A 27,575-nucleotide genomic window follows, 5' to 3' on the forward strand; every position below is an offset into this window, starting at 1 on the left:
CAAATTATACCTATCATGTTTCAGTACGAAGATGTTGGTAAATCATATCTGTAGATACCCATGTAGATACCCAGATACACTGCCAACAAAAAAGAAAAAAAAAAAAAAAAGCCCAGCAAAGCAAAAACTAAGCCCAAATAATTTCAATCCATGAAATGAAAAAGAGCAAGTGTGTATGCTTCCTACATATACAGAATCACAGAATTGTTCTGGTTGGAAAGGGCCTCTGCAGATCATCTTGTCCAGACCCCTGCCAATACAGGGTCACCTGGAGCAAGAGACACAGGAACATGTCCAGGTGAGTTTTGAATGTCTCTGGTGAGGGACACTCCTTGACCTCCCTGGGCAGCCTGTGGCAGTGCTCTGCTGCCCTCAGCATAGAGAAGGTTCTTCCTTTATGTTGAGATGAAATGTCTTGTGGTTTAGTTATGGTTCATATACAAAGCCAGGCAGCTGACTGGAATCCATGAGATGTGTTCTGAACTATCAGTATACTCAAAATTACCCTAAAGTGCAATAGTAAAATATATCACATCTCACACCAAGTTGTGTTTTGCTCCTAACTGAGGGAGTCTTATGTGATAGCTTGAGATCATTTTTGCCTACTATAAATGACAATACAGTGCCAACTTGTGGACTAATCCTGGTCAGCAGCTAAGGCCCACACAGCCACTTATTCACTTCTGCTCAGTGGGATGGGAGAGACAGAATTGTACTGGAAAAGGAGCAAAACTTGTGGGCTGAGATAAAGACATTTTAATAAGTGAAGCAAAGCAGTATATGCAAGCAAAGCAAAGAAGGAATACACTTACTTCTTCCCATCAACAGGCAAACCTTTAGCCATTTCCAGGAGAGCAGGGAACAGTTACTTGGGAAGACAAATGGTGTAACTCAAATGTCCCCGCTTCTTCCTTCAGTCCCTGAGTTTTTACCACTAGACACAATGCCACATGGTATGGTTCCTTTTATCAGCTGGAATCTGTTGTCCTGGATGTGCCCCCTAACAGCTTCTTGCACATCCCCAGTGCTTAAACATCTTTGCATCAAGAATTTTTCCCAATATCTGTCTTTTGTTGCAGCTTTTGGCAATTGCCCCTTGTCCATTTGCTCTGCACTCCTCAGAAAACCTCTTCCTCTATCCTCACATTGGCTAATTGAAGGCAGTAAGATTTTTCCTTAGTCTATTTTTCTTACTGAGGGCTTTAAAAATTCAAGACTCACCACAGTATATTTGCTGATAAACTTACTGAGCTTTCCACAGCTGCTGATGATATTCAAATTATTATTTTTTTATTATTTTGAAGTCTTCTAGAACCAATTTACATTTTCTACTTCGATAAGACAGTAGTGGAAGATAAACTATGTTTGAAAGAAAGCAACAATTTTTAAGGAAATCCATTTACTTGAGGACTAAAACTTATTAATATTGAAACCTAAGGCTTGGTCCAGCAGATAAGTCTGATTTAATTTTAAATCTCTTTCAAGTATTAAAATAAAAACTTGCAGTTTCTGGGGAAAAGGTGAAGAGAGAAGATACTTCTGTTTCTGATCTATGTAGAAAAGTTCTCCTGGCTTTTTTGGTTAAATATCAGTAATTATCCAGTATGTTTATCATCAGTTCAAGAACAACAAACCTGGCACCTGAAGTTGCTCATCTGAAGAGATTAAATCTACTTCAACCTTAGCTTAGATTTAATTGCAAGTTTACTCAATCTGCACAAATCTCTTAACAGAAGCTACAGAAACAATGGGCCTTATAAAAGGCACTGAGAAAGAAACCCAAAGACAGGCTTTTAATTTCTGAGAGGCAACAAGTAACACATGCAGCATTTCCCCTTGATAGTTAGAAAGAAAAAGTACAACAGCTTGTTTCAATCTTGTACTGGTAAAGCCACATAAAATTAATTTTAAAAGTATTATTCTTGATTCCAATGTAGAAAGGATATCATCCTTCAGATTTACCTGAAACAAAACAAAGGTAGGCAGAAACAAAATAATGAACTACCTTATAGTGATTTTGAATGGTAATATTCTTGGGAAAAAAAAAAAAAGCAAAGAAGAAGCTTTACTTTAGAGAAGGCAGAACAGTTTACTTACCATTTCATATTAAGTTAATGAAGATAAAGATTAGGTCAAATTTACTCAGTTACATGTTGAGAGAGGTGAGAAAACAGCATACCAAATAATATATGATGATATTGGAATTTTTGGTAAGTGGTAATACTTGAATCAATTTATGAGATATCTTCTGATAAAAAAAGTTTGTATGCTACTACATTTGAAAAAATAGCCATCTATATGGTAATCTCTTTTCAAACTTCTTATGTCAACAAAATTCCCTTTCATGTAACACAACTGTGCTGGACACAGTTCTAGTTTGACAGGAACTGTCAGAAATAGCTTCATATCTACAAGGGATATTCTCCAAAGAAACCAAAATCCAGTGGGGATTTGCATGTCAGGAAACAGGAATTTTTATGTTTCATTTATAGGAATGGGTAGGTTGGAATTTAACAGACACATTTAGGAGTATTATGTATGTAACTCAGTAGAAGGAGGAGTTGTGCCAAAATTTATTTCACCACTCACCCTCATTGCAAACAAATAAAGTTTGTAAATCAAACAAAATTATTTTCTTAGGCTGAAAGGGAACTTCCTCCCATAAAGGAAGCAAATCAAATTAATCCATAGTTTCACACCTCCCCAGCTAACCAGCCAAATCTACTCCTTCACAGCCACAAACCACAATTAGTTTACTGCTGGGCTTTCTTCTGCAATGCTTTGTCTTCCTGTCTTCCAGTGACATGAACATCACACAATTCTGCATCCTGATGCCAAGGCAAAGCCAGAGCTCTTCCAAGCATCTTAGTTCAGAGCTGGGCCAGCTGTAGTTTGGTGGCAAAGTGTATTCCCACTTCATTCCCGTATTCCCACAAGCATGGCCTGTAAAGCTGATATATTTCATAAAACATTGTCCAGCACTGCAACAGACTGCGAGGTGATGGAGCCACGTCCTGGAGGAGTTTCAGAACCGATGTGGCACTTAGTGGCATCTAGTTGACATGGCGGTGTTCAAAGGTCGGACTCGACGATCTCAGAGGTTTTTTCCAACCCTGTGATTTTACGATCCTAATTAACGACTGACAGCATTTCTAAAAGCTACAACCAGGGCAGTTCTCACATTCTAGACGCCAACGGGCTAAGAAGGGAGATAACAATTAAAGGAAGAGCACAATTTTACAGACGCTGGGAGAGCTGCAGGGCTCCCTCGGTGGAGCCCCCTCAGGCGCGGCTCTCCCCTGAGGAGAGCCCGCCGCCCCCGGGAGCGCCGCCAGGCGGCGCCGGCGCCGCGCCCCCCGCGCGCTGATTGGCTGGCGGCGCCGGCGCTCTGCGGCGCTGTGGCGGCCCGGCTGCCGGGAGCGGGGGGGCCGAGCCGCCCCCGCCGGGGGACCCCGCGCATCCCCGCCCGACCCGCCGCTGCCGCGGGCGCGCCGGGACCGGGCGGCGGGAGGAGGAGCGGGGAAAGCACGGGGGCCTCCTCATCCGCTTCCTTCTCGTCCGCGTGCGGCGGCGGCAGGCGCAGCATCCTGGAGAGCGGGAGGCCGGGAACAAAGGCTCCGCGCCAGCACCGGCGGCTCCACCTGCCCTGCCCAGCGGAGATGGCGTCCCTCGGCTTAGGGGGGCTCAACGTCTCCGCCCGGAGGAAGAGCGTCCCGTCCCGCAACGCCGCGGTGGAGAGGCGGAACTTGATCACGGTGTGCAGGTGAGCCCCGGGCCGGGGCCCTGTCCCGCCCGAGGGGACCGTGCCCCCTCACTCCTGCCGCAGCCCGCGGGGCCCGTCCCGCCCCCGCTCCGCACCGAGGGGTCGGGGGCAGGAGCGCGGGGGGCGGCCCCGCCGCAGCCCTGTCCGGGCAGGGAGGCCGGTGCCGGCCCCCGCGGGGGTAGAGCAGCCTCCTCCATCCATCCTGACTCAGCTCCTGGGAGCGTGTCCGGGCGGCGGGGAGGGCAGGGGCTCACCGGGCAGTGCCTCTGCTGCGGGGCGTGGAATGGCCCCTTCTGAAGCGGGGGACTGACGGGTTTGTTGTCGGCACCATGCTTGCGTTGTGGGGCGAAAGGCGGTGCGGAGCAAGGCAGGGCAGGATGAGCGCTCGGCTGCGCTGTAGCTGCCCTTCAATTGACGGTCCGGCCGCGGGTCCGGCTCGGAGGCAGTGCGGCGAGGTTCGCAGTTAATGGGATGTGTCCAGGGGAAGAGGTTCGGGCCGCTGGCCGGGCGCTCCTGCGAGCGCGCCGGTGCCGCAGGACCATCCCGGAGAGGCTGCGCTCCGGGATATTTTTATCTACGAAATCTAGATCAGGAGATCTGCAGTACTAGAGCTACTGTGTTCAAATTTCTTTCTTTCTTTCGTTCTTTTTTTTTTTTTAACAGCATCTTAGTGCTGAGCTTATGCAAGCTTTATAGCAGTTCTGTGACGCTCTATTTAAGCGTTTCCACTGCTGTCACTGTGGAATTCATGCAGCATTTCCAGGTGTGCAGCAGTGACCTGTACCGTCATGGCAAACTTTTAAATACGTGGATATGCTGGTAGCAATGGCTCCGTTCGGGCGTTTGTTTCAGTTGCTCAATTTTGGCGTTATTAAATTAATTTGAATATTATCTGGGAAAGGTTTTCAACAGATTCATCAGCGTTATGACATAATTTTAATTCTCACAAATCTTACTAAAGTGACAGGACAACTATTAGATAATTTTGTACCAGCATCACTTAATGCTGCAGCAGGAGAACAACCCATACAACCTCATTTTTTCCACTCTATCTTTTTTTTTTTTTTTTTCCTGTTATGGTATACTGTTAGCAGGTTTTACAAAGTGTTATTCCTTCCAGTCATAGTATCTGTGTTTGAGTAGCATCAGTACTATTCTTTCTTTTCCTGGGCTTGTATGCTTATCTCTGCTCCTACCTGTGAAAAAGATACACAACAAAAAAAAAATTCAAACAAAGTTTTTTATCAAGCCTGCTGAAGCAGCTTAAGTAATAGAAATAGAAGTTTTCAGTTTCGCTGTTGTTACAGAGATGCAGATATTGCCAATCTGTGTGCTCAGGAAAACACCAGTTTTATCAAGTAATCACACAATTGTACAGGATATAAACAGTTCTTTTTAAAGGAATATATTGTATTCTGCAGAACTTGGGGTTTTTTTCTGCCTCCCGCTTGATAAGAACTCTTCTGTACTCTGTGCTGTTACATTGGGTTTTTTTGGTTTATTTGATGTCCTTGTCCTGAAGTTGAAGTGATGGTGTAATATATTTAAAATGCTTAGAAATCTGAGGGAATTCACTTAAACACATATAAAACAAAGAGTTACTGCAGAAACTGCTTGAGATTGGCGTATTTTTATTATTTTCAGTGAACCAACTTAATTTTGCTGTTCTTTACAAAACCTGAAGTTCTCAGTTTGTGAATACACATGAAAATTTGGAAAAATGTTGAGGAGGAAGGATTTGCATTATTATGGTGTATGTGCATTTATTTATATTTTTATTTTGCCAGTGTAAGAGTGTTTAAAATATCTCTGTGCTTTACTGTAGTTATTACACATTTTCTATTTTAGAAAAGTGTTGTCTGTTAGGAATAACCAAATTAGTATTGAAAAGTGTAAAAATAATAGCCCTTTCCAATCAGAATTCTATGAAAATAAGAAATTGTTCTGGTAAAAAATAGCTCCAGTCAATTAATTCAATCAAATTTGGATGGTATGGACTGTTCCCCAGTGAAGGGGAAAGATCACAAGGAAGATACTCTTCTGAGTTGCCATCTGTTAACAGTCTCTGATAATTTAATGAATTATTTTTGTCAAAGTTTCAATTTAGCATATTTTTACTTAATAGTTATACCAGACTTTAAGGTTTTCATATTTTCTTTCAGTGATGATATCTGCAGATAACCCCTCCTGCAGATGTGGACAGTTTCTTATATTTACAGTTTTGGAAGGAACAGTTTATTTCCACTGAAATGTTGAGTGTCACTGTAGCCATGGAAAGTGACATAGATACTTAAGTTCCATAAACCAATTGCATGTGAAAATGCATGGCTGTGGTTTTGTAACTGCACAGCCATGATTTAAATTGGAATAATTCTCAGGACTTTTTTTGAGCACGTAATGCAAGTCCTAAGCTTTTTCTCTCCCCTTACCTGTTTTCCCTTAAGTTTGATCCCTTTCATGTCCCAGTAAGTGGCACTGAGATTTTTTACTAGTTATAGATTGTTCAACTTGCTTTAATCTAGTCTTCGATAGGATTCCTAGATCAAAGATCCATATAGATACAGAACAACTGAGACGGGCCTCGGAAGTGACATTCATAGCAAAATACAGAGTGTTAACACAGAATTGAACAACTATTAGGAAATATGCTTTTAAAACAGGGATTTTGCTAATACACATCAGACCTGATGCAGTGACATTGACCCTTAGCTGAACTGTCTGGTTTCATGATTGCCGTGTTTAGCATAAGGCATATTGTTTCATAATCTTAGGGATTATTCTATAGTAATAGTTTGAATTCTTTAAAATAGTATTTTAATGACACTTCCCAAATTGCAAGCTAAATAATCATGACAAAATCTGCTGTTTTGGAAATTAGCCTATAGATGTGGGATGTATCCTCAAAATGTTTGGCTTTGGTTTGGAGTTATTCAAGAAACTTGGGAGACTTCTTGTTCATCTTGCAAAGATGTCGTGGAACAACATCTTGCAAAGTTGTAGTGGAACAACATACCCTAAAAAGATTGGTTTAAATCTTTTTTATTCAAGAATGTCTCCATCTTACATAGTTCATAAGGTCTTTTTAAGGTTGGGAGAATGTTACTGTTTCTACATCTTCTTTTTGACTCAAGCAAGTGTAGATTTGTGACAGAGAAAATGTGTAATAATCCAAAAACATCAGAGTTCATGAAGATCATTTAGAAACACTGATATTGGAATCTCTAATTGCAGTTACTGTATTAAAAAAAAATAATAAAAGTTGGGGAATAAAAGTTGTTGCAGTAACACAATGAGAAGTGTTGGATAAAATACTTTAAAAAAGTCTCGAAGCAACAGGTGTTATAGCAAGAGAAGCTACATTACTCATCTGCTCTTACAGTCCCCTTGGAAGTTAATCTCTGATGTGTTAGCAGACTGCTGCTGTGGCAGCCCAGTGGAGAAAACATGGAGTGAGGTGGTGCTTGGGCTCTTTCCCCAGGTAGCAAGTGACAGGATGAGAGGAAAAAGCCTCAAGTTGCACGAGGGAGGTTTAAATTGTGTATCCAGAGAAATTTCTTCATGGAAGGGGTGGTCAGCCATTGGAACAGAATGCCCAGGGAGGTGGTAGGATCACCGTTCCTGGAAGCATGGAACAGTGTGGCAGAAAAGTGTGGATGTGGCACCTGGGGACATGGTCTAGCAGTGGACTTGGTTCTGTTAACAGTTGGACTCCATGATCATAAAGGTCTTTTCCAACCTTAGAGGTTCTGTGAAGATGGGAGCAATACAGGGAGCCAAGGAAACAGCTCTACCTATTTGGACCTTTTTTCTTCATAGCTCTAGTGTACTTTAGACCTGACCTTTTGTTTCTTGACTTTCAGTCTCCATGTGGCTCCACATAACTGTGCAAGAGCATGGAATTTATGGTCTAGGGCCCCATACACTGGAAACAACTTCAGTGACTGAGGAGAATTGCTTACTTAGTGCTTAGTGTAAAAAAAAGTGTAACCTTTTTTCAAAGGCATAACTTCTATATACCCTTAATCCTTTTTCCAATATACATGGTAAACATGGTGAAATGTGAATATCTCATCTGCAAAACATGCTCATGACTTTAAATTTGCACTTAAATATATGTTTGCCTCTTTGTAGTATTTAGAGAAAAAAAGATAACACACCAGTATTTGCCTGAAAGGCTTTTTTTAAATCTCAAAAAAATGTTTCTAGTGAGTCAAATTTTGCTTGGTAGTGCTGTTATCTTCCTGGTTTGTAGAAGTAAGTACATACTTGCACTCCCTTTAAGTTCTCCTAAAAGCCAATCTAACCCAAGCTGACTATAAAGGTGTAGGGTTTTGGTGAAAGGGCAGAGTAGACAGATGAAAATTAACATTTCTGATGTTATGGGAGTAATATGAGCACTTAAAAAGAACACTATTTTGATGATGAGCTCTTAGACTGTCTTTTATAATCAGACCCTAGGTATATAAAAAATTTTTGTTTCTTTAAATACTAAATATTTTTTCTTCAGTTGAGTAGCAGAATGCTTTAAAATGAAAAAAAAATAAAGCTTATCTATGATTTTTAAAGTGTTTGTGAAATTGCTCTTAAATGTTTCTTCTTGAATATATCTCCATTTCTGAATAGGTACTCCATACAATATTCATTAGTGAACTTTCAAGTATGACATTGAATACAGGAAAAGTAGACATAGCTTTATATTGTACTCTACTTGATTTTGCAGTTTATGGATGATCTTGTCTCTGGGTTTTATGATGATATTCCTGTATACAGGGCAGTACATCACTCTGGTAGCTCACTGTCTATCTTGTGTATGGATCTGTGAGTGCTGTGCTGCACTGTGTCTTTTTCAGACCTGCATGGTGTGGGAGGACTCATCTTGTTACAGTTAATATTAGCTTAGTCATGGCATTGCTCTAGGCATTTGTTTTTCAAAATGAAGGCTTTTTTTTTTAATCAAAAATTTCTCAGCTCTGATATAGCTTTGAGGAAGCAATAAGTTCTGCCATTAGAAGAGTCAATAGCAGTTAACTGGTGGGCATGCATGTCTCTCACTTACTCAAAATTGGTTAAAAATATGGAGGAGTTCAAAACTGAGTAATAATTTGGCACTGCAGGAGAAGCTTCCTCCTCCACCCTAATTCACTCCTAATTCCTGTTCTGCAAAAAACTCTACAACAATAGAAGCCTGCAGGAAAGGTAAAATAGGGAGTATTTATTCAGAAGTTTACTGAGTAAAACATAATTGAGTGGAAACTCTTGAGCTGTGTGCCAGTTCAGTTTGAGCACATTAGTTTTGTGCATCAGGAGGCTGTGCTGACTCCACTAAGGAGGCAGTTACTGCTGTAGTGCAGAGCATTTCAAAGTACTACAGGTGTAAGGAGCTTCATTCCTGCCTATGCCTATAATGCTGTGCTGCTTCTGCAGCTGTGCCATAGAAGTGCTTGTGTTGAGATGTTGTGAAGCATATTTTTTGTGAATGTATCCATATTTAAGAGTCACTTCTCCCCTCCTTTCCAGACTGAAAATCTAGAACAGTTCATAGTGAGTACCATAAAAAGTAGAAGTGGCAAAACTTCTTAAGTCGGCGCTCGCTCAGGTGTAGGATCTGGGAGCAGCAGGCAGAGTGAGAGCATCCTGAGTTGATACTGTTGACATTTGGATGTTGTGAAAACTATCTCCTTAGGCTGCAGTATGGCTCTATTAATACAAATAATTTTATTGCAAAAAAAGCATAGTAAATGCTTCAGATTTAATACCTTGAAGTTTGAGAAATTTGTCTTGAAACTGAAAACTGGAAGAACAAGGTGAAGAAAGGAAAATAAAAATGGATAATGATAAAAATTACAAAGGCGAACGAAAAATAATTTTTGTCACATTTGCTGAGGTTTGAACTATCCTCTGAATAAGAATAAAAGTTTGTATAAATGTAGGAACAACTAAACACAGCAGGCTGACCAGTTGACTAATTACATTTTGTCTGCATTTTACAGTGACTTGATTCAGCCTTTCCAATTTTAGGTGTTGGATCATTGAAATTGAAAGCTTTTCTAGCATAATAATGAAGTAATACAGTGCTGAATAAGGATTACCCCCATTCACAGGGAAATCAGCCTAAGTGAATGCAGAGTTAACACTGCATAAAAATTCATTGTTTTATAATATGTCTAGATTATTTTTGCATTAGAATGAAATTAGAGTGTTCTCATACTAGGATAAAGTTTGTATTTCTGATTATTGTACATGAATTTTGGGAATAAAAGGAGTACTGACAAAATGTCAAGCAAAAGCGTTGTATTTAGGGTTACAAAGAGACACTGATGTTGGATGCTTTTGAGTGCTTGTTTTTCTACAACTTCATTAAAATAGTTTAGAGAAGAGAAAAATAATTAACTCATTTCTGTGTGGAAAGGGTGGGATTTTGTTTTCTTTCTGTTTTTAAGGCTCTATGCCTAAGACCAACAATGCCAATTGCACTTACATGCTATATCTGAACATTTTGTGTGTTCCCGTTGCTGTGACTGAACTTGATACATCAAGGTGGGTTCTGGTTCATGGCTCTTTTGGTTTACACAAACTACTGCCCTGCTCTAGAGGACCACTAATTATTCATATAATTTATGATTGTCCCATATTTTTTGCTGTAGGTTTTCAGTCAAGACTCTGATTGACCGTTCCTGTTTTGAAACTATTGATGACACTTCCCCTGAATTTAATAATTTTGCAGCCATTCTGGAACAGATTCTAAGTCATCGACTGAAAGGTATGTTAATTAACTTCCTTATTGATGATGATTTTGCCATGAGAATTTGTTTATACAAAACCAATGTGCATCTGTGCAAACTCCTTGACGCTGAATGAAAGCATTGGCTTTCGTTGTGGGTCTGTCCTATTGCTGTTATCTTCCTGATTTTCTGCATTACTATGGAAAAGTGAAAGGAACTATTTCTGTGAAACATATTTCCAATGATCTTGTTGGAAGCCTTCTGGGCTGGTAATTAAGCAAGTGAATGTTGCCATGGTGCTGAGCTCTGTCTGCTTTTCTGCTTTATGATAAGGCTGTGTCGTAAGAGTCTAAAAGACAATTATATTATCTGCTTCAATAGGAGCTACAGAGTGTATCTGGTGCTGCTCCCATTTCTTCCTCCCTTCCTTGCTTTTGTTGCCTTCTTTTCCAGAGGCTGTTTTTAGGTCCTTTCATTCTATTGCCCCACCCCTTTAGTGAAGCTGTTTTTTCTGCTGGAATGTCCTGAAAGAGATTGCTTTTTAGAAAGGTCAGTTGTTGATTTTCTTCTTGTATCAAGTTCTAGTTCCAGATAATGTCTGTTTGCATTTTCCAATTGTTCTAGAGGAAGCTGCTTTGCTCAGAGAACAGTGTGTGCTTTAGTAGTAGCAGTCACTAGAAAAGGACCTTGGATGAGTCTTCTCTTTCCTCAGTTCTGTGTACAGTTTCTGAAATGATTTGAGAATTATGAAGAACATCATAATCATCTAAATATAGATGTGTAATATGACAATCTACTCGTTTTCATACTTTTTAATATTCATAACCAAGCTTTGTGAACAATACTGTGTGTAGGCTGACATTTGAATAGCACAATTACTACCTGCTGTGGTTCTGTCAGAGGAGGAAAAAAATGGTGCACAGTATGGTAGAAACATAGGGTTTGTCACATTGTGACAAAGATTTTTGGAGTGATTATGGGTACTTAGCAGCTTGACTCTGCAAGGAAATTGCTCTCTTTTCTCCTTCTCCTCCTCCTCCAGCTTCAGCAGTATTTGTACAAAAGTAATTGTAAATTCTTTTTTTTTTAATCAACATTCTTTTGCTTCACAGTCTTTTATTCAGGACAGGCAGTACAGAGAAGAAGCCTTGACAAGTAGACAAATGGAATTTGCAAGTAAAAAATCATTTCAAGTAAGAAATAGAGAAATTCAAATAGCTAAATTTTGTTTCACTCTTCCCCTTGTAATTGCTAGTATAGTTTCCTATGTTTGCAGAGTTAAAATTACAGAAAAAGGTGGGAACTTGTGGATTGTGTTGCAAACGGAGAATGTTTTGGTGATAAGCTAGTTGACTGCTTGTAATTTTTAAAGATTTTAAAATAATAAGAAGAAATTGAGATAAGAAATGTGCTATGACACTTCAAATTTTAAGAGGGTATGTATTTTACAACTCAGGGCTTGAAAGAAATTGTATTTTATTGATGGAATTGACTAATATATTCTCAAGGCATACTTAGTGTCAGTAGAAAGGGACTAAATGCAAACTGGTGATTGCAGTGAGTTGTATAAAGTGTTTTGAAACTGCCAGAACATACTTGATCTGTTTGTCTGTGGTAAAATAAATAGCTTATTTGTATCAAAGTTGGCAGGATAATCTCATGGCAGTGTAGTTAAATGGATGATCCAGATTTGAGAGTTTAAGTATATTACTTTAAGGCCATGGCAAACAGCAGTTCTTAATATTTAGCTTCCTGTGGCAGTACAGGGTGAGGAAGGAAGAGTAAAAAAACTGCAAAACTTTAAGTTTGCTTTATCAGAAAACTTGTACCGGTAACTCTTCTGATGTTAAATTTAATGTACTTTTAAGGAGCAAAGTGTAGTCTTGATGGAATATACTGATGATTTCTGTTTATTGGTTTCATGTTTAATTAGGATTCAGACAAAAAAATCCAAACCCAAAATGGCAGGAAGAAGGATGGTTATTTTAAAGGGAAAAGAGTTCATTTTATGCTTTTCCTAAAACCATTGCATTTAAAAATTCTGTAATAGTAGTTGTCGAAGCCTTATCTGCCTAGTTCTGGAAAAAATGGTCGTTGTAGAAACACAAGGACCATGTAAAATGGATTTTTGGTAGTACCTGATCTGATGCTCCTGGTAGCAAAAGGGTAATGAAATAGCAGTTTTTATTTAACCACCACAAGTGGTTAATTTGTGTTTTTTTTTTTTTTTTATTCACTCATTGAATAATTAAGTTTTGGAAAGTTTTTAGAATGTCATCCAGTCCAACCTCTTGCTCAAAGTAGGGCTGTCAGAGATTACTCATGACATTGTCCAGTTGTAGTGAAAATGTCCATAACATGTCTTAAACTCAGTGCAGTTTGCTACAGATTTTTATTTTCCCCCTTACTGCCCAACTTTGACTTTGCACTTACCTTTCTTGGCTGTGGTCTTCATGGGGTCTTGTAGTGAGCCGGACCAGGAAGTCAAACAGGCAGAAAACTGATGACTTTCCCCATGAATACACTTTTTAGCCCAGCTGCTCATATTCTTAAGAATATTTTACATATGGGTACTTGCTTAGTAGTAAAATGAGATTGGCAGAAGCAAACCATCTCACACAACAGAGGTCTGTAAATGCTGCTTAAATATATGTATCTGTTTATGTGATACAGAAGACTTGGCACATATGGCACCAAAATAGTTCCAAAAAAGGTAACATAGTAAGCTATGACACTACCTTACAGCTACATGTACTGCCAATAAGTATCAGTCAGAAATATGCCACTGTTGACAGTAAAAGCAATCTGAATTGCCCTAAGGATGAGAGTTTGAGCAAGCTGTATTAACTGGTTTTTAAGGGACTGCCTTAGGCTCTAGAAAGGGGAGAGCTGTTTCCCTGTGCTGTGTAACACTACATGTGCAGTGTACCTGCTGCTTCCTACAAGTGCTGGAGGTATTGAGGACATGGAGTCAACCAAAGATTGTAATGAGGAGGTTATAAGGCATGTGTTCTTCTTGTCATTGGAGTAAACTGTGCAGCATCCCTCCTGGCAAAATGTGATATTACTGGACAAGGCAGCTGAAAATCTTGAAAAGGGAGGAGAGAAGAAGTAACAGAAGAAAAGATGAGTGACTAATTTCTCTTTTATTTCTTCTTAGGAATAAGCTTTTGCATGATTTTACAATACAGCAGAGGTTAAGTGTTACTCTGGGGGGATACAGGGACAATGTATTTGAAGGTCCAAATAAGACCTATAGTCCTGAAAGGGGTTTTACAAATTCGTGTACGTGTGTTTGATAGCCTTTAAAGCAAGGTAAATCATTTCAGGAGCCATTTTTTTCTCATACAGTTGTGTGCAATTTTTTCCATTCCTGACCATTCTGTACTGTGGGCATGAAGCAGTATCTTGTAGTGATCTGTGTGGTTTCTTGTTTTCATTTCTGACTACAGATTTTTCAGGTATATTTCCTGTAAGTGTCTTTTTTATCAGATCAGCTAAGTATATACAGGTAGTGCAGAAATGGTAGGACATCAAAGGTGTTCAACAACAGTACTTGGGATTTGATCTCAGATATATCCAAGCTGATTTAAAACCTGAAGTAATTTCAAAATGATGTGTATATTGTCTTTACTATATAACTTGGTTGTATTACTTTCTGCCTTGTCTTTTCACTTTATGTTAGTTTTAAGTGAGTTATTACTGAAAAGCATGAATAGATTGTAGATTTCTATGGCCATAATGTCAAACATATCTCTGAAAACTAGTCTCCTGGATGTATTTGCTGCCTTATTATGTTTTCAGTAATATCCTTTGTGCAGCAAAAATGTTTGATAGCCAAACTGCTAGCCAGTATGTGTGTTTAGAAATAGTGTCAGGTGTCCATGTGTAAATGTATCTAGTGCATTTTGCTTGTGACTTTTGCATATCATGGTTACTGTGAGCAGACTTGTCATCTGTACACTTACTTGCATTTGCCATGAAGACAGAAAATATGCTGTACTGTGCTATTTTGACATGTTCACAACTTTGTGTGCTATTTTCCTGTACGTTTGGGAGGCACTATAAACATGTCAAAAGCTTCTGCTAGGATTGTCCATGGAAACTGATTTTATCTATCCAATCTATGTAACTCCTAAATTTCAGGAGTTCTTTGAGTCAGTAAAATGCAGCTTGTAATGCTCTTTGTTCTGAGAGAAACAGGTCTGCTGGATTAAATAATTAAGGTAATGGTGATATAATGGCAGTGAAAAAGGTAGGTTAAGGGTATAAGAACTAAAGACACTACTATAATGAAAAAGACAAAATAAACATACAGCTGTGGTAGTCCTTTATTTGGTGCAATAATGTTGTTAGCAGAATAGCTTTTATTATTAGATTTAGTATCTATACACACATACTGAGTTATTCTTTTTGACTAAGAAGAAACAGGAAAGCTCTTGTGTAATTTGTGATTTAGTTCATTCTTGTATGGAGAAAAATTGTAAATGAACTTATAATTGTCTTGGAGGACTGAGTTTATGAACTGCTCTAAGTATTTAATGATCAATTCCGTAGGCTCAAAATAAAGGTAGGTATCTCAGAAATTCCTCAAAGATCACACCAGTTTGTTAGCAAGAAGTTGTACTAAAACTTACTTTTTATTGGATATAAAAAATTGCTACTAACTAAATAACATGGGGAAATCTGGAGAAAACCTGTCTGTACCTTGGAACATCCTAGTCATTACTTCTCTGCAACTGTGGAACTTGTAAATTAAATTGGACTGTAATTGGATAGAGATCAGACTGTTTAATCTTATTTGTGAAGAATTTATTTGGCATGAAAAGGATCTGTGGTAACTGTGGATGTTTGTATTTAGTTGTCGAAACAGAAATGGGTTGATACAAGTAGGTGTGCAGCAGTTTGCAAAAGTGTGGTGAAAGCAAACAAAAAAATCACAATTTGTTTCTATTTGCTTTGCATTTCTGTAGACAGGAATGGAATTTATTTGAACAATGTTTAATATTACGCATGCAGTTTCCGTGTTTACCTAAGCATTTTGTTTGGCTGACAAAACTAACATCATTTCTGTTGGAATAGCTGTAAGCTTCTCCATCTTCAGGTGACATATGAACTTCACAGCAAAGACCACACGCTCATTGTCCTGTGCACCTGCTGAGAAACTTCCTCTTTCCTTATGATGTACTTTGACAGAATGTAAGCTCTATACTAAAACTAGCTTTCAATTTTATTACAATCATTAAAAATTTAGATATGATTTTGAAATCACAGAACAGCCCAAGTTGGAAGGATCCTTGAAGAATCATCTGGCCCAATCATTTAGGGATGGGAGTCTAGATGAGAATATCTGGCACCCTGTCCAATCATATCTTGAAAATGTCCAGTGATAGAAACTCTACCACATCATTGGGGATATTGTCACAGTGACTTTTGTCTCTTGTTAAAAAATTTCTTTCTTGGTATGCAACCTCTCCCAGTGCAACTTGTATATGTTGCTTTTTGTCTTCTGTGTGGCTCCTTCTGAAGAGGGAGCCTTCACCCTCTTTAAGTACTGGAAAACTGTGATGAGTTCCTCCATTAAGCCTTCTCTTCCCTAGAGAGAAAAAACCTAATGCCTTCAGTATTTCCTCAGGGGACAGGTTTAACAGCCCTTTGAACATCTTTGTGACCTTCCTTTGGACCCTCTTCAATCTGATCCTGCCCTTGAATTGTAGAGACCAGAACTGGACTCAGTACTGCAAGCAAAGCCTGGAGGTGCAGAGTAGTGGGAGCTATTTCATTTCTTATTCTTGAGACTTCTCATGGCTGTGTGCATTGAGTGCTTTAAGGGCCAAATAAATTTCACATGCTGAAAGCTTTTAAATTTTTAGTAAATCTATAGTTTAGAATCTTTTTTGGTATTTCTTAAAATACATTCTCACTATTTTCAATCAGTCTTTTCCAGCATTTTTCTGTGTATAGATAGAGAAAGGTTTTTTCAGATTATACTAATTATGAGAATGTGGGCAAGGTTTAAAGTTGTAGGAACAGAATAGTGAAATATAGGAGACCTTGGTTCACAAAAGGGGCTGAGCTGGCTGTGAGTTTCAAGTGAAGGAAGTTCCTGCTGAAGTCTGAAACCCATTGCACCCTCTCACACAGCTGGAATGAGATGGGAGCCCACTGTAATGTCAGAGTCTGTTGAATTATGTACAGATGGCTTTCTTGATCAGTGTAAGCCAAGTAAGTGCTGGTATGGATTTCTGTTGTAAAGTTATTTCTTGTTTTAAATGACCATGTCTTTTTCAGGTGTTCAATTGTAAAAGGAATTGCCATGAATTAGGAGCTTCAAAAAAATGGAGTGAAACTGTTTTTTGATAAATATATTCTGCTCTTAAGATAGTTTGAAAAAAACCCACAAAAGTTAATGTATCATATGATTACCTTTATTACTTAAACTGCAACTGATGATGTGAAGTCATCTTTATACCATAGCTGCATTTAATTTTGTAGGTACAATTCCTAGGGCAGAAATGTTTTTGATTTGATGAAGAATATGAAAAATATCTATAGCTTTTTCTGCTGTTAAAATGCTGTTGAGTTTTTGTTGCTATCCACTAAACTTGGCATTTCAACAAAAGTAGTAAGTTTGTAAAAGCACTTACCTGTGGATTTTCTTTTATTTTAGTCCTCAGAGTGAGCAGATCTAAAACTACATTAACTGTGGCACCTTGGAATTCTATTTTTTCTTTGTAATTTGGATATTATATATGAATTCTTCCTGCTTGTACCTTTTTTGTGTTTTTTTAAGTCTTTTATCCTACTTTGAATTTAATAAATGTATCTTTGGTGAAGGAAGCAGATGGACCACCAAGTCAAGTGACATGCACCCTCTAGGGGAAGAAGAACCTGCCACTTGAATTTCTTCAGCTCATAGGGGACAGACCTTTGACACTACTTTGGCTATGCTTGAAGCTAAGTCTAGTCATGTCAGATAAAAGTGCATATTTTGAATTTTACTTTCAGTATGTATGATTTGCAGTATCACTCTAATATATTCTTTCTTGAAATCTGAGCTTCCTACAGAAGAAGAGTAAGAAGTCTTTCCCATACATTAGTAAAGCTTCGTAAGTGCAATTCAAGGCTTGAGATAAGATAAAATCAGCTTAAAAGGAACGCATTTTATGTGGAGACGAGGTTTTGTGCATAGCAATGCTGGAAGTCACCAGAGGGCAATATTAACCTTACTTGTTCCATACCTGTTTGCAGGTATGTCCAAAGTGAGAACAGTGTGCTGTTCACTCTGAAAAATGGGGTTGAGCTGTTGTGCTGCTGATGAAATTTTTGTGGAGATGTTGCAAGGGCTATGTAGTTTTGCCTTTCAATTTCTAAGTGCAATACATTGCAAACTGGAAAAAATGTAAAGGATTTTTGGTTGTAGTTCCAGAAGGGGCAATGATCTGCTCAATTATTTTCTCTCTGCTTCTGAAGGAATGTTCTGTGCATGCTCAAAAGAAATTGTGATTGCAAAACTTTTTTGCTTATGCATCAGCTTCTCTTCAAGTGAAAGCACCTGTTGAAAAAATACAATCTGTTCCTAAAATAAAGATAACACTACCACAGCAAAGAGGTGTTTTATATGTTTTATTTATATAATTTTAACAACAAAAATCTTTTTACTTGACTGTATTAGTGATATGTATATGCTGCCTATAGAAAAAGCATAAATAAATACTTCTTGCCTCATATTTTTAAGTCACAAGTTTGTGCTCTGTTGTGATTGACGAGTTCCATGAAGGACTCTTGAGTATTATTTTAGCATAATAACAAGAAAAAGCCCAAGAAAATACACATATATACACAAAGCCCACCCTAAACTTCCCTTTGTGCATCACTTTCAAATTAGGATGAACTGCATAATGCAACTTTTTTTACATCTGTGGGTCAGTTTTCAGTAGGAATTCATTTATACATTGTTTGTATAAAATCCTTTCAGTAAAGGCAGCGTATCGGGGAGCACTTAATTCCATTTATCTCCAATAAATGGAGAGGGAGGTGCATAAATCTTTCTGTGTCTTGTGTTTTGATTGAAGGTCAGATCTCCTGGTTTGGCTATGAAAGCCCTCGCAGTTTCTGGGACTACATTCGCGTAGCTTGCCGAAAAGTCTCCCACAACTGCATCTGCAGCATTGAGAACATGGAGAATGTCGGCTCTTCTAGAGCTAAGGTAGGCAAGAGAAAGGCTAAAGTGACTCTTATTACATTGCTGTAATTTTTGTGACATTTCTGTGCCTGTAAAAAAACATAGTACTTAGCTTGCTCTACACATTTTTATATTGTTCGAATTTTTTTTAATGTGCCTAGTAAATATTTGCTTTTAAAAAGCCCCCTTTTAAATCAAAATGTGTTCCCTTTAAGATTCCTTACTCAGTATGAAGAATTCTCTAAATTCAGTGATTGTGTTATATTATAAAAGGATTGTCCTCAGATTTTTTACTTCACATAAGTTTTTGAAAACCTAGTTTTTGAAGGGAAATTAAATTTATGTGGACATGCCTAAGAAATATTAAAATTGTAGAAATTGGGTGATTTTTTTTCTTTTCCCTTCTAGTAATTTTACTTTGTGTAGAATTTATGCACTGATGGAATAGGTGTGATCAGCTCTTAAGATTTATTTTATAGGTCTTTCTGAATTCTGAGATTTTGATAGATATGAATATTCAAATTCAGTAGATAATAAGATGCAAGGCTATTTTCTGAAATATTCTTATAAATAACTAAAAGCTTTCTATTGCAGTAGACAGAGAACCTATTTTGAGCAGTGAGTGTGGAGAATGATGTTCAGTTTTTTAGGGGGGTATTTGGAATGTCTGGATATGAAAAGATGGTGAGCATGTTGACACAAATACCCATCATGTGCATCAGTTTAACTGGTGGTCCAAATAGATGTCCTCCTCAGCCTGGAAGCTGTGAGCAAGGGTTTTCCTGTGCTAGTTGGCTCTGCTTTCACTGGAGGTGCATAGGCTTTAGTTCTTAGCTAAGCAGCATCATCAGTTTCATGGTTTCAGTCACGTTTTAATAAATGCAACATGAAGGCAGCTATCCAGGTAAATATCCTAATTTCAGTGGGATTTAGTTTCTATATTAATTTTTTTGCTGTGCTGATGGTATTTATGAAAGCAATTTTATTTAGCTTTTCATAGAATCTTGGAATGGTTTGGGTTGGAAGGGACCTGGAACACTATCTAGTTCCAATCCCCCTGCTGTGGGCAGAGACATCTTCCTACTCTCTTTTAGCTTGAAGCTACTCTCCCTTGTCCTGTCACTACATGCTCTTGTAAAAAGTCTCTCTCCATCTTTCTTGTAGGCTCCCTAGAAGGCCACAGTTAGGTCACCCTGAAGTAGGATTATAATCTACTGCTGGTTCTAGAAGAATGTCTGTAGTGATATTCAGCTAGATGTCAGTAAGCACCAAATATATTAAGCATAAAGACATCTTACTACTTAACTAAGTGTTTGTAAGTTTATATGGTTTACAAGAAATGTTCCTGGTGTTCTCAGAAGCACAGTCATAACTGTGGCAGCCATTGAAGTGTCTCCCTCTTGTAAGGCACAATCCTGTGCAGCAGACCTACAAACACAGCATGCTTTCCTAAGGGTTATTTTTTAAAGGTATTGCTGTTGTTTATGGAACTGTTCCAGTGAAGTTTTGCTTTTGGACTCTGAAAGACTTAAGCCTCTTGGATGTGATTTCATGTCTGTATTTTATGTACATGTTGTTAGTGAGGGGAAAAAATATTGTACAACGGATTTTTTAATGTAAATCCCTCAAATATTTGAATGAACACAGAGAATCACTTTGAGGACAAGTTATGGCCACTTTACTGTGGAAACAGCTGGATGCTTCCAATACCATTGATTTTAAAATGTAAAGCTTTCTGTCCTGATCTGCTGTCTCTCACATACATGAGCTTTTCAAAAGGCTGGAGCACATAATTAAAGAAAAAACTCTCCACCCTCTCCATAAAATTTTGGATAACTTTATTTCACAATAAACTTTGTGTCCTTGTAAGAATGCATTTTTTATTTTCGTTATTGCTGTAATGAAGTACATCCTAGCAACTGTTTCTGTTTAATGTTAGTTTTGTTTATCAGTCATTTATTCAGGTCAATCAATGGTATTAGCTTTCAGAGTGTGAAACTGTTTCTTTCTGTAATGCTTAAATATTTGATACCTCTTTTGTCTTGCAGGGTCGAGCATGGATAAGAGTAGCACTTATGGAAAAACATTTGTCTGAATACATTTCCACAGCTCTGAGAGACTTCAAAACCACCAGGTCTACAAGAATTTTATTGAATTTTATTTTTGCAATATTTTAGTAAATACTGTTTAAGTGAGGGACTTATGTTTGGAAGTGAATGGTGCACTTGATTTGTATAGTAAAGGATGTCATTAATGAAAGACCTGTAACCTAGTGAAAGGTATCTAGAGCTGGTATGGATTTGGTTTTTAGCATGGGTAAAACTGGAAAATTTGAAAATCTTCTCGTGATTTAAAAAATGTGGAAGTAAGCCTGGAATTCTTGAAAAGTCAGAAGCAAAGAAAACCTCTCTGAAGTAGGAACTAAAGCTGAAATTTTGGTGTAGTAAGGATAGATGTAGTATTCCTTTCAAAATTGATAGAAAGACTAAGGACTCAGTGAAAAATAATTTTTATAGAACTTCTTTTGAAGAAAAAAGGAAGAGAATTCCAGGAACGTCTTGAGAACTGTAGAGCAGCAGAATTAGTGATCAGACATAGCTAGGATTCTTGAAATAATATAAAAATGTGTAACAGATTTTTCTTTAGCTTCTAATGATAAAATCAGGGATGAGAATATTCTTTGTGATAGAGAATACTCTGGCAGTTTTTAATTTGTTTTAGATAATGTGATTATTAGATGCTATTTTATCTCATAACAAGTATGTCTTATAGATTTTTGATGAAGTCATCTGAGTACAAGTGGATCTGTAACATGTACTTTGTGCTGAACTCTAAAAGTTTACACATAATGAATGGGCTATTAAAACAAGAAGAATTTTGTCTATAAGGACTTCTGTTCATTTAGCATATTATTTGTTTAATACTCTTTGTCCAGAGATTTCCATATAGTTTGCCAGTATTAAGCTGACTTTGAAACACAACTGGTTAAACATCCCATTTCATTGCAGTTTCAAAACCTGTTGTCTTATTTTACCCAGATTTGCTTGCATTTACAAGAAGCACATAAAACAAAGAAAATCTGGAAAAGATTTACTAATGCTGTTTCAAACTGAAAAGTCCCATAGGTTTCTGAGGCAGAGATGAGGAAGAGTAGGGTCACAAATTTGTAGTTAAGTGTAGTTTGTTAGTGGCTAGCAATGGTCTTATTTGATTAGCAGTTTCAAATTCATTTATTTGAACATGTTAATGTTTAATATATTTGAATGTTCTTTCAGTGGTATATCTTTTCGAAACAACTTCTCTTGCATTCCAAACATAGTAAGTGCAAAGTTTCTTTTGAAGTAATATTTTAAAATACATCTAATGGAAATAAAAATTACATTTTCAGGTTTTGGTTGTATGGATTTCAAAGCCTCTAGCAACAATGGACAAATTTTCTTTTCCCATGTGGGATTTCAGATACCTAATAACTGACCTGACTTTTGGGTGATGCTTTGCATCATTTGTTTAGCATTTTAAAACATATATTTTACTATATGCATATTTAATAATTATTAGTATAAACTATAAATTTCTTGTGTTGTGTGTATATAGAATACAAGATTAGCTATCATGCTGATAGCTCTTTTTAAACTTCACTGTGGTGTTTAGCTGCCTGGAGTTAGTACTTGAATGAAGCAGCACATTCTTAGTGCTGGATGTGCATATTACATTTGGAAGAGAGGTTGGATTAAGCATGGGCATAGAATTATTTTTTTAACTAATTGGTCAGCCTCTTAAATTATAGCAGACTGTTGTGTTGTGAGATGTCAAGTGTATATCACTGAGTGAAGGTTTGTGGGTTTTCCAAGGGGACTGTTGGTTTGGCTGGACTGCTGCAGCTGTCTTTAACCCTGGCACTGCCAGGCTAACTTCTTCATCTCACCATTGAAGGTGTGCCTTGTCCTTTTTGTGTGATTTCTCCCAAGGCACTATTTTACAAGAACTCAGTGCAGATTGGTGCCTGGCAGTGATTTTACAAGTGCCAGTGAAGTGGGTGGCAGTCTGCATGTACTGGGACACTGCTGTTTGTTCACAAACAAGAGCCACTGTGCTGAATCAGACTGGAGTCCCTCTAACTCAGTGCTCTGGCTCAGCCATCCTAGCCTCCTAGTGCCCTTCCTGAAGTCAGAGCCCACTGAGTTTGTACTTCCTAGCCTCACTATCAGGACTAGAATCTCTGTCTTCTGAGAGGAAGTCTTACAGATTTATTCCTTCTACTGGGAACATCTGAGATCTTGGACAACTCATCTCTGTTTAGTGAATGGGTGTCTGTTACAAAGCTGCAAAAGTGGGGCTTCTCACAGCATGCATTATAGCACAGTTCAATTTCTGGAGCTGTGCCTCAAAACATGTATTTTCTGGATGTTCACCATGCAGCCAACTGGAGCTCTCTCTGAACTATCCAGAAGCTTTCATGCAATTCTTAAAACAGATGGAGTTTTGGTAGGGCAGTGTTGCTGGTATTTGTCTGGTGGTAGTCAGTAATATGGCACCTTCCTGCACTCATCCACTGCTAGAATGCAAAGGTGAACTGTGCATCTCTGTTCTTACTAAGTGGCATTTCAACCTTGGCTCTGGTACTGAGCACCTCTTGGTTTCCCTCCTACCACATGTAATTCTCAGGTGAATTCTGATGACCTTCCAGCATGCATCTTCCTAGCATGCAATATTTTAAGAAAAGGTAAACTAACTGAAAAATAGCTGATTGGTGAAAATACTTTTTTAAAAAAGTTCAGCTACTAAGAATGAAAATTGAATGTTGAACTTTAAAAGAACCTGCAAGTACAATTGTGAAGAGAGAATTTATTATATGTGATGGAATCATTATTTCTTTATGTACATGACACAAATTCTTCCTTTTAGAGGTAAAGTATAACATGCTTTCATAATTTTTTTTGCATTTTGTCCATCCTGTTCCTCTGGTTCATAGGACTAATGTTGAAATTCCTTTTTGCTTATGTCTAAATTCTTCTGTGTTTTAAGATGGTGGTGTTTTGTGTTATGTAGTCTATTAGTTTACTTTATTTGAAATGAAATATGAATGTCTCTGGGGTTCATTAATTGTTTTAATTTAAACTGGATTTCTTCAGTTTTCTGCTAAATATGAAAAATAGCTGAATTAATTTCTTTTTTGTTGAAGGAGGTTTTATGAAGATGGAGCAATTGTTCTTGGTGAAGAAGCAAATATGCTTGCTGGTATGCTGTTGGGACTCAATGCAATTGATTTCAGGTACTGTATTTGTGTGCTTCACAACAAAATGCTCAGGGAAAGTACTTACAAATCAATGTATTATGGAAAACATTCTTAAATTCCCGTGGTAGTTTGAGAGGCAAAACTTAGGTTGAGGCAAAGATGAGGGCAACAGAGAGATCTTGAATGGTTCTTCTAGATAAGAACCAAGTTATGCCCTTAGGTAACTGCATGATTATGGGGTAGTTTTTTCAGGTATCAAAATCTTAAAAGGAAAGAAGTATAATTGCAGAAGATATTTCAAACCTATTAAATGAAGCTTATAGACATGACATCTTTTAAAGTTATTTTTAAACTGTAAGGAAAACTGTGTGGTTAAGTACTTGGTTATGTCTTGGTACTCGAGGATAGCACTGTAACTGCATATGTAGAAGGTAATCTTTAACTTTATCACTTCTAACTTTGAAAAATGTAACTTACAAATGACCATTTAATATCAATTGGTGGTAAAATTACCTGCAGCTGAACAGCTTACATTAATTGACCTTTGCAATTTCTAGCCAGGCTTTTGTGGGTTTTCCTATATGATTAATTCTGTGATTTTGAGGTAACAAAGGTGCAAGCACACCCTAGATAATAAACAAACCAACACAGCATGTCTATATATGTACATATATTTTAAAAAAAACATCAGCTATATAAAAAGATTACAGTGCCTCTAAAAAGATAGAACCTGGCTGGTGCAAGACCTTGTTAATATGCCTGGTTGGGCCAATTTAGCCTCAGGCAGAGCCACTGGCAGAGTTTCATAACCCAGCAAAAGGAAAAGGAGACTGATAATGCTGTTCTTCATTGTTCTGTCAGTTCACTGTTAGTATTTACCTTGCAGTAGCATTAATGCTTGTCACAAACCAATATAGGAGGGAAACTGCCAGCAAACAGAATGGATGCATTGAGTGATTGACCATTGCTAAAAGGCCCTTCAGAGATTTACTGTTGTTTATGTACTTCTGTGCCAGGCTTGTTGGACCCTTCTTTGAGCCAGCTAAATTGTTGAAGAATGAAAACCATCCCCAGTAAGAGAACTGGGTAGTTCTTTTTTTGTTAGCTATTCTGGTTCACAGAAGCCTCCTATTAGTGGCAGAGATTATGGGAGAATATTGCTTAGAGAAGAAAAGGAACAAATAAGGAATGAGCAGTGTTTTCCCTTTCTGGTGGTAAAGAGCATTTAGTTCTGCTGGCTATGGAACTGCACCTGGGTGGAGAAAGGGGAAAAAAAAGGAAACAACCTAAAAATGCAGGTCTAGATGGCTGCTGAACCATCAGGGAGTCAGATAAGTACCAGTGTAAGGAGGGGAATGTCATGTTTACATTAAAGGAAAAAATGGAAAAAATAGGGAGGGAGAGGTTGAAAACACAGGATAGCTTCTTTTTCCAGCATTGTGTCATTAGATTGGCTTAACTACATCCTCAACATATGTTCTGGAAGAACAGAAGTGTGCTGCAGGATGATAAGAGTGCTAACCTTGTGTACAGCAAAATTCAAATCTTACCAGATTTTATTAGTTTAAGCTTTACATAATCAGAAATTAAACTGCTTCTGTATAAACCCTGTACTTGGAAGGACTACAGCTATACATGAATAAGCATTGCAAGATTAGGTCTGCATTATGTAAATCCTCTCATAAATAATCATCAATTGACTGTATTTGTCTCTCAAAAGCCTCGGTGGTACCTACTAGGGTATGAGGGCTTAGTTGTATGACTACTTGTTCTTTCTTTGTCCTCTGATTTCTAATATAAAGGAACCTGTTAATGGTATTCAGACTGCTGATTGGCTCTTGAAGACATTTACATTTTGTCAATGCAGCTTTTAAGAGTCTACGAATTTTCTGTGCAAAATGGGAACTTAGTACTACAGGAGTGTTCTTATTGTGCCACATATCCCAGAATGTTTCAGGCTGGGAGGGACCACAGTCTGATCCAACCTCTCTGCTCAGGCAGGGGTATCCTAGAGCACATGGCACAGGATTGTGTCCACATGGTTCTTGAATGTCTCCAGTGAGGGACTCTGCAACCTCTCTGGACAATCTGTTCCAGTGTGGGTCAGCTGCACAGTAAAAAAGTTCTTCCTCATATTCAGGTGTAATTTTCTGTGCATCAGTTTCTGCCCCTTGACTCTTGTCCTATTGCTTGGAACCACTGAGCAGAGCTTTCATAGTATTGTGATTTGAATGGCTGAGAAGCTGTATCCATTCCTTGCATGTATATATGAGATTTTTTTCAGTTCAGTATCTCTTATAAATGTTGACCAGCTTATCTATGGGGAACTGTAAATACGAGTTTGGGCTGGAGATGAGAGAGCTTGCCTGAGAACATAATCTGATTTTTTTTTCTCCCCTCACAGCAATATGGAATTAGGTAATTGTGCTCTTGGAGGAAAAACACTTTCTTGTTTTTCTTTTTATTTTGGGGAAAAAAAACCAACAACCCTTAGATGTACTTCCTAAATAGCACTTAAATTGCCTCATTGTCAAAAATGGCACTTTGCAATTCAGTTAGCAATAGCTGTGACCTACTAGAATCTGTTTATCAATAACAGAGATAGGAGGAATGAGGAATATGAGCCTTGTGGAAGCAGTTTTGCCACTTCTGTGATAATTAAACATAGTTGAAATGCAATAATTTATTTCCAGTAAAAAAAAAATACAGTGTAAATGAAAGCTTTATAAAGCTACAGCCATTTAAGAACATTTTCCAAAACTTAGGTTCACTTATATTCTTTAGCTTCATGCACCTCAACATCTGTAAGTGTCTGAAGGGAGAAAGACCCTGAAATATTTTTGAGAAAATTACTTTTTACTTAGTAGAATGGTTATGTAACCACTCTGCAAACCCTTTAAATTATGTTAAATGTGGAAAATTCCAGGCTTGTCCATAATTCTTCTGTTTCTGCTGCTTCAATTAGCTCTGGTTATTCTCTTGCGATCTCCCTGTATTATTAAGAATAAAAGTGAATGTTTAAAAATTAGGGTTTATAGCACCAAAAAATTACAAAAAATGAAGTTGCAGGTTGGTAATATTCAACTGTCACTGTAATTTAATTTTCTTGTAATAAACTTATTGTTGTTGCTCTGTTTTATCAGTTTTTGTCTGAAGGGTGAGGGATTGGATGGAAGCTATCCAGCTGTCATAGATTATACACCGTACTTGAAGTTCACCCAAAGGTACTTCTTAGCTTTATTCTACTTTTTAAAATTTTATTTAATTGGCAAGATTTTACTTTTTATTGAGCCTCTTATTTTTCATTTCATATGCAAAATGATATTTATTTCTCAGTACAAACCTGTACACTCAGCTACCTCACTCTTTCAGACTGTTGGAATTGTTACATGATTCATGAAATGTGAGTCATGCTAATTGTGTTTCCTTGATTCAGAATAACAGGTCAGTGGAAAATGAGTGCATCTTCTTTGATGATCACCAGACCAAGCTGTCTTTTCTCTTAGGCCTTTTCTGTGTAGCCATAAAACTAAATAGATATTTTGTGCATAAAAATAACATACACACTAATAAATATAAGATATGACATAGGCAATATAAGCCATTAGCACATCACAGAAAGTCGTGACCAGGCTATGTAAACTGATTTTTAGCTGCATTTTGCTCTTC

At 37.8% G+C, this 27,575-nt stretch overlaps 1 protein-coding gene across 1 annotated transcript in view; it reads left to right on the forward strand.

Moving 5' to 3' along the window:
- Positions 1-3,379: 3,379 nt before the first annotated feature.
- The window catches only part of RUNDC3B (RUN domain containing 3B), a 51,561-nt gene continuing 27,365 nt past the window's right edge, over positions 3,380-27,575 (forward strand). Inside the window, exons 1-6 of the mRNA XM_054630640.2 lie at positions 3,380-3,763; positions 10,408-10,523; positions 18,561-18,694; positions 20,719-20,804; positions 23,853-23,942; positions 27,050-27,130. Of these exons, the coding sequence (XP_054486615.1) occupies positions 3,660-3,763; positions 10,408-10,523; positions 18,561-18,694; positions 20,719-20,804; positions 23,853-23,942; positions 27,050-27,130 (611 nt within the window). The 5' untranslated portion in view covers positions 3,380-3,659. The remainder of the gene's footprint in view (positions 3,764-10,407; positions 10,524-18,560; positions 18,695-20,718; positions 20,805-23,852; positions 23,943-27,049; positions 27,131-27,575) is intronic.

The sequence above is a fragment of the Agelaius phoeniceus genome, chromosome 1, assembly GCF_051311805.1.
Source record: "Agelaius phoeniceus isolate bAgePho1 chromosome 1, bAgePho1.hap1, whole genome shotgun sequence".
Classification (NCBI taxonomy): domain Eukaryota; kingdom Metazoa; phylum Chordata; class Aves; order Passeriformes; family Icteridae; genus Agelaius; species Agelaius phoeniceus.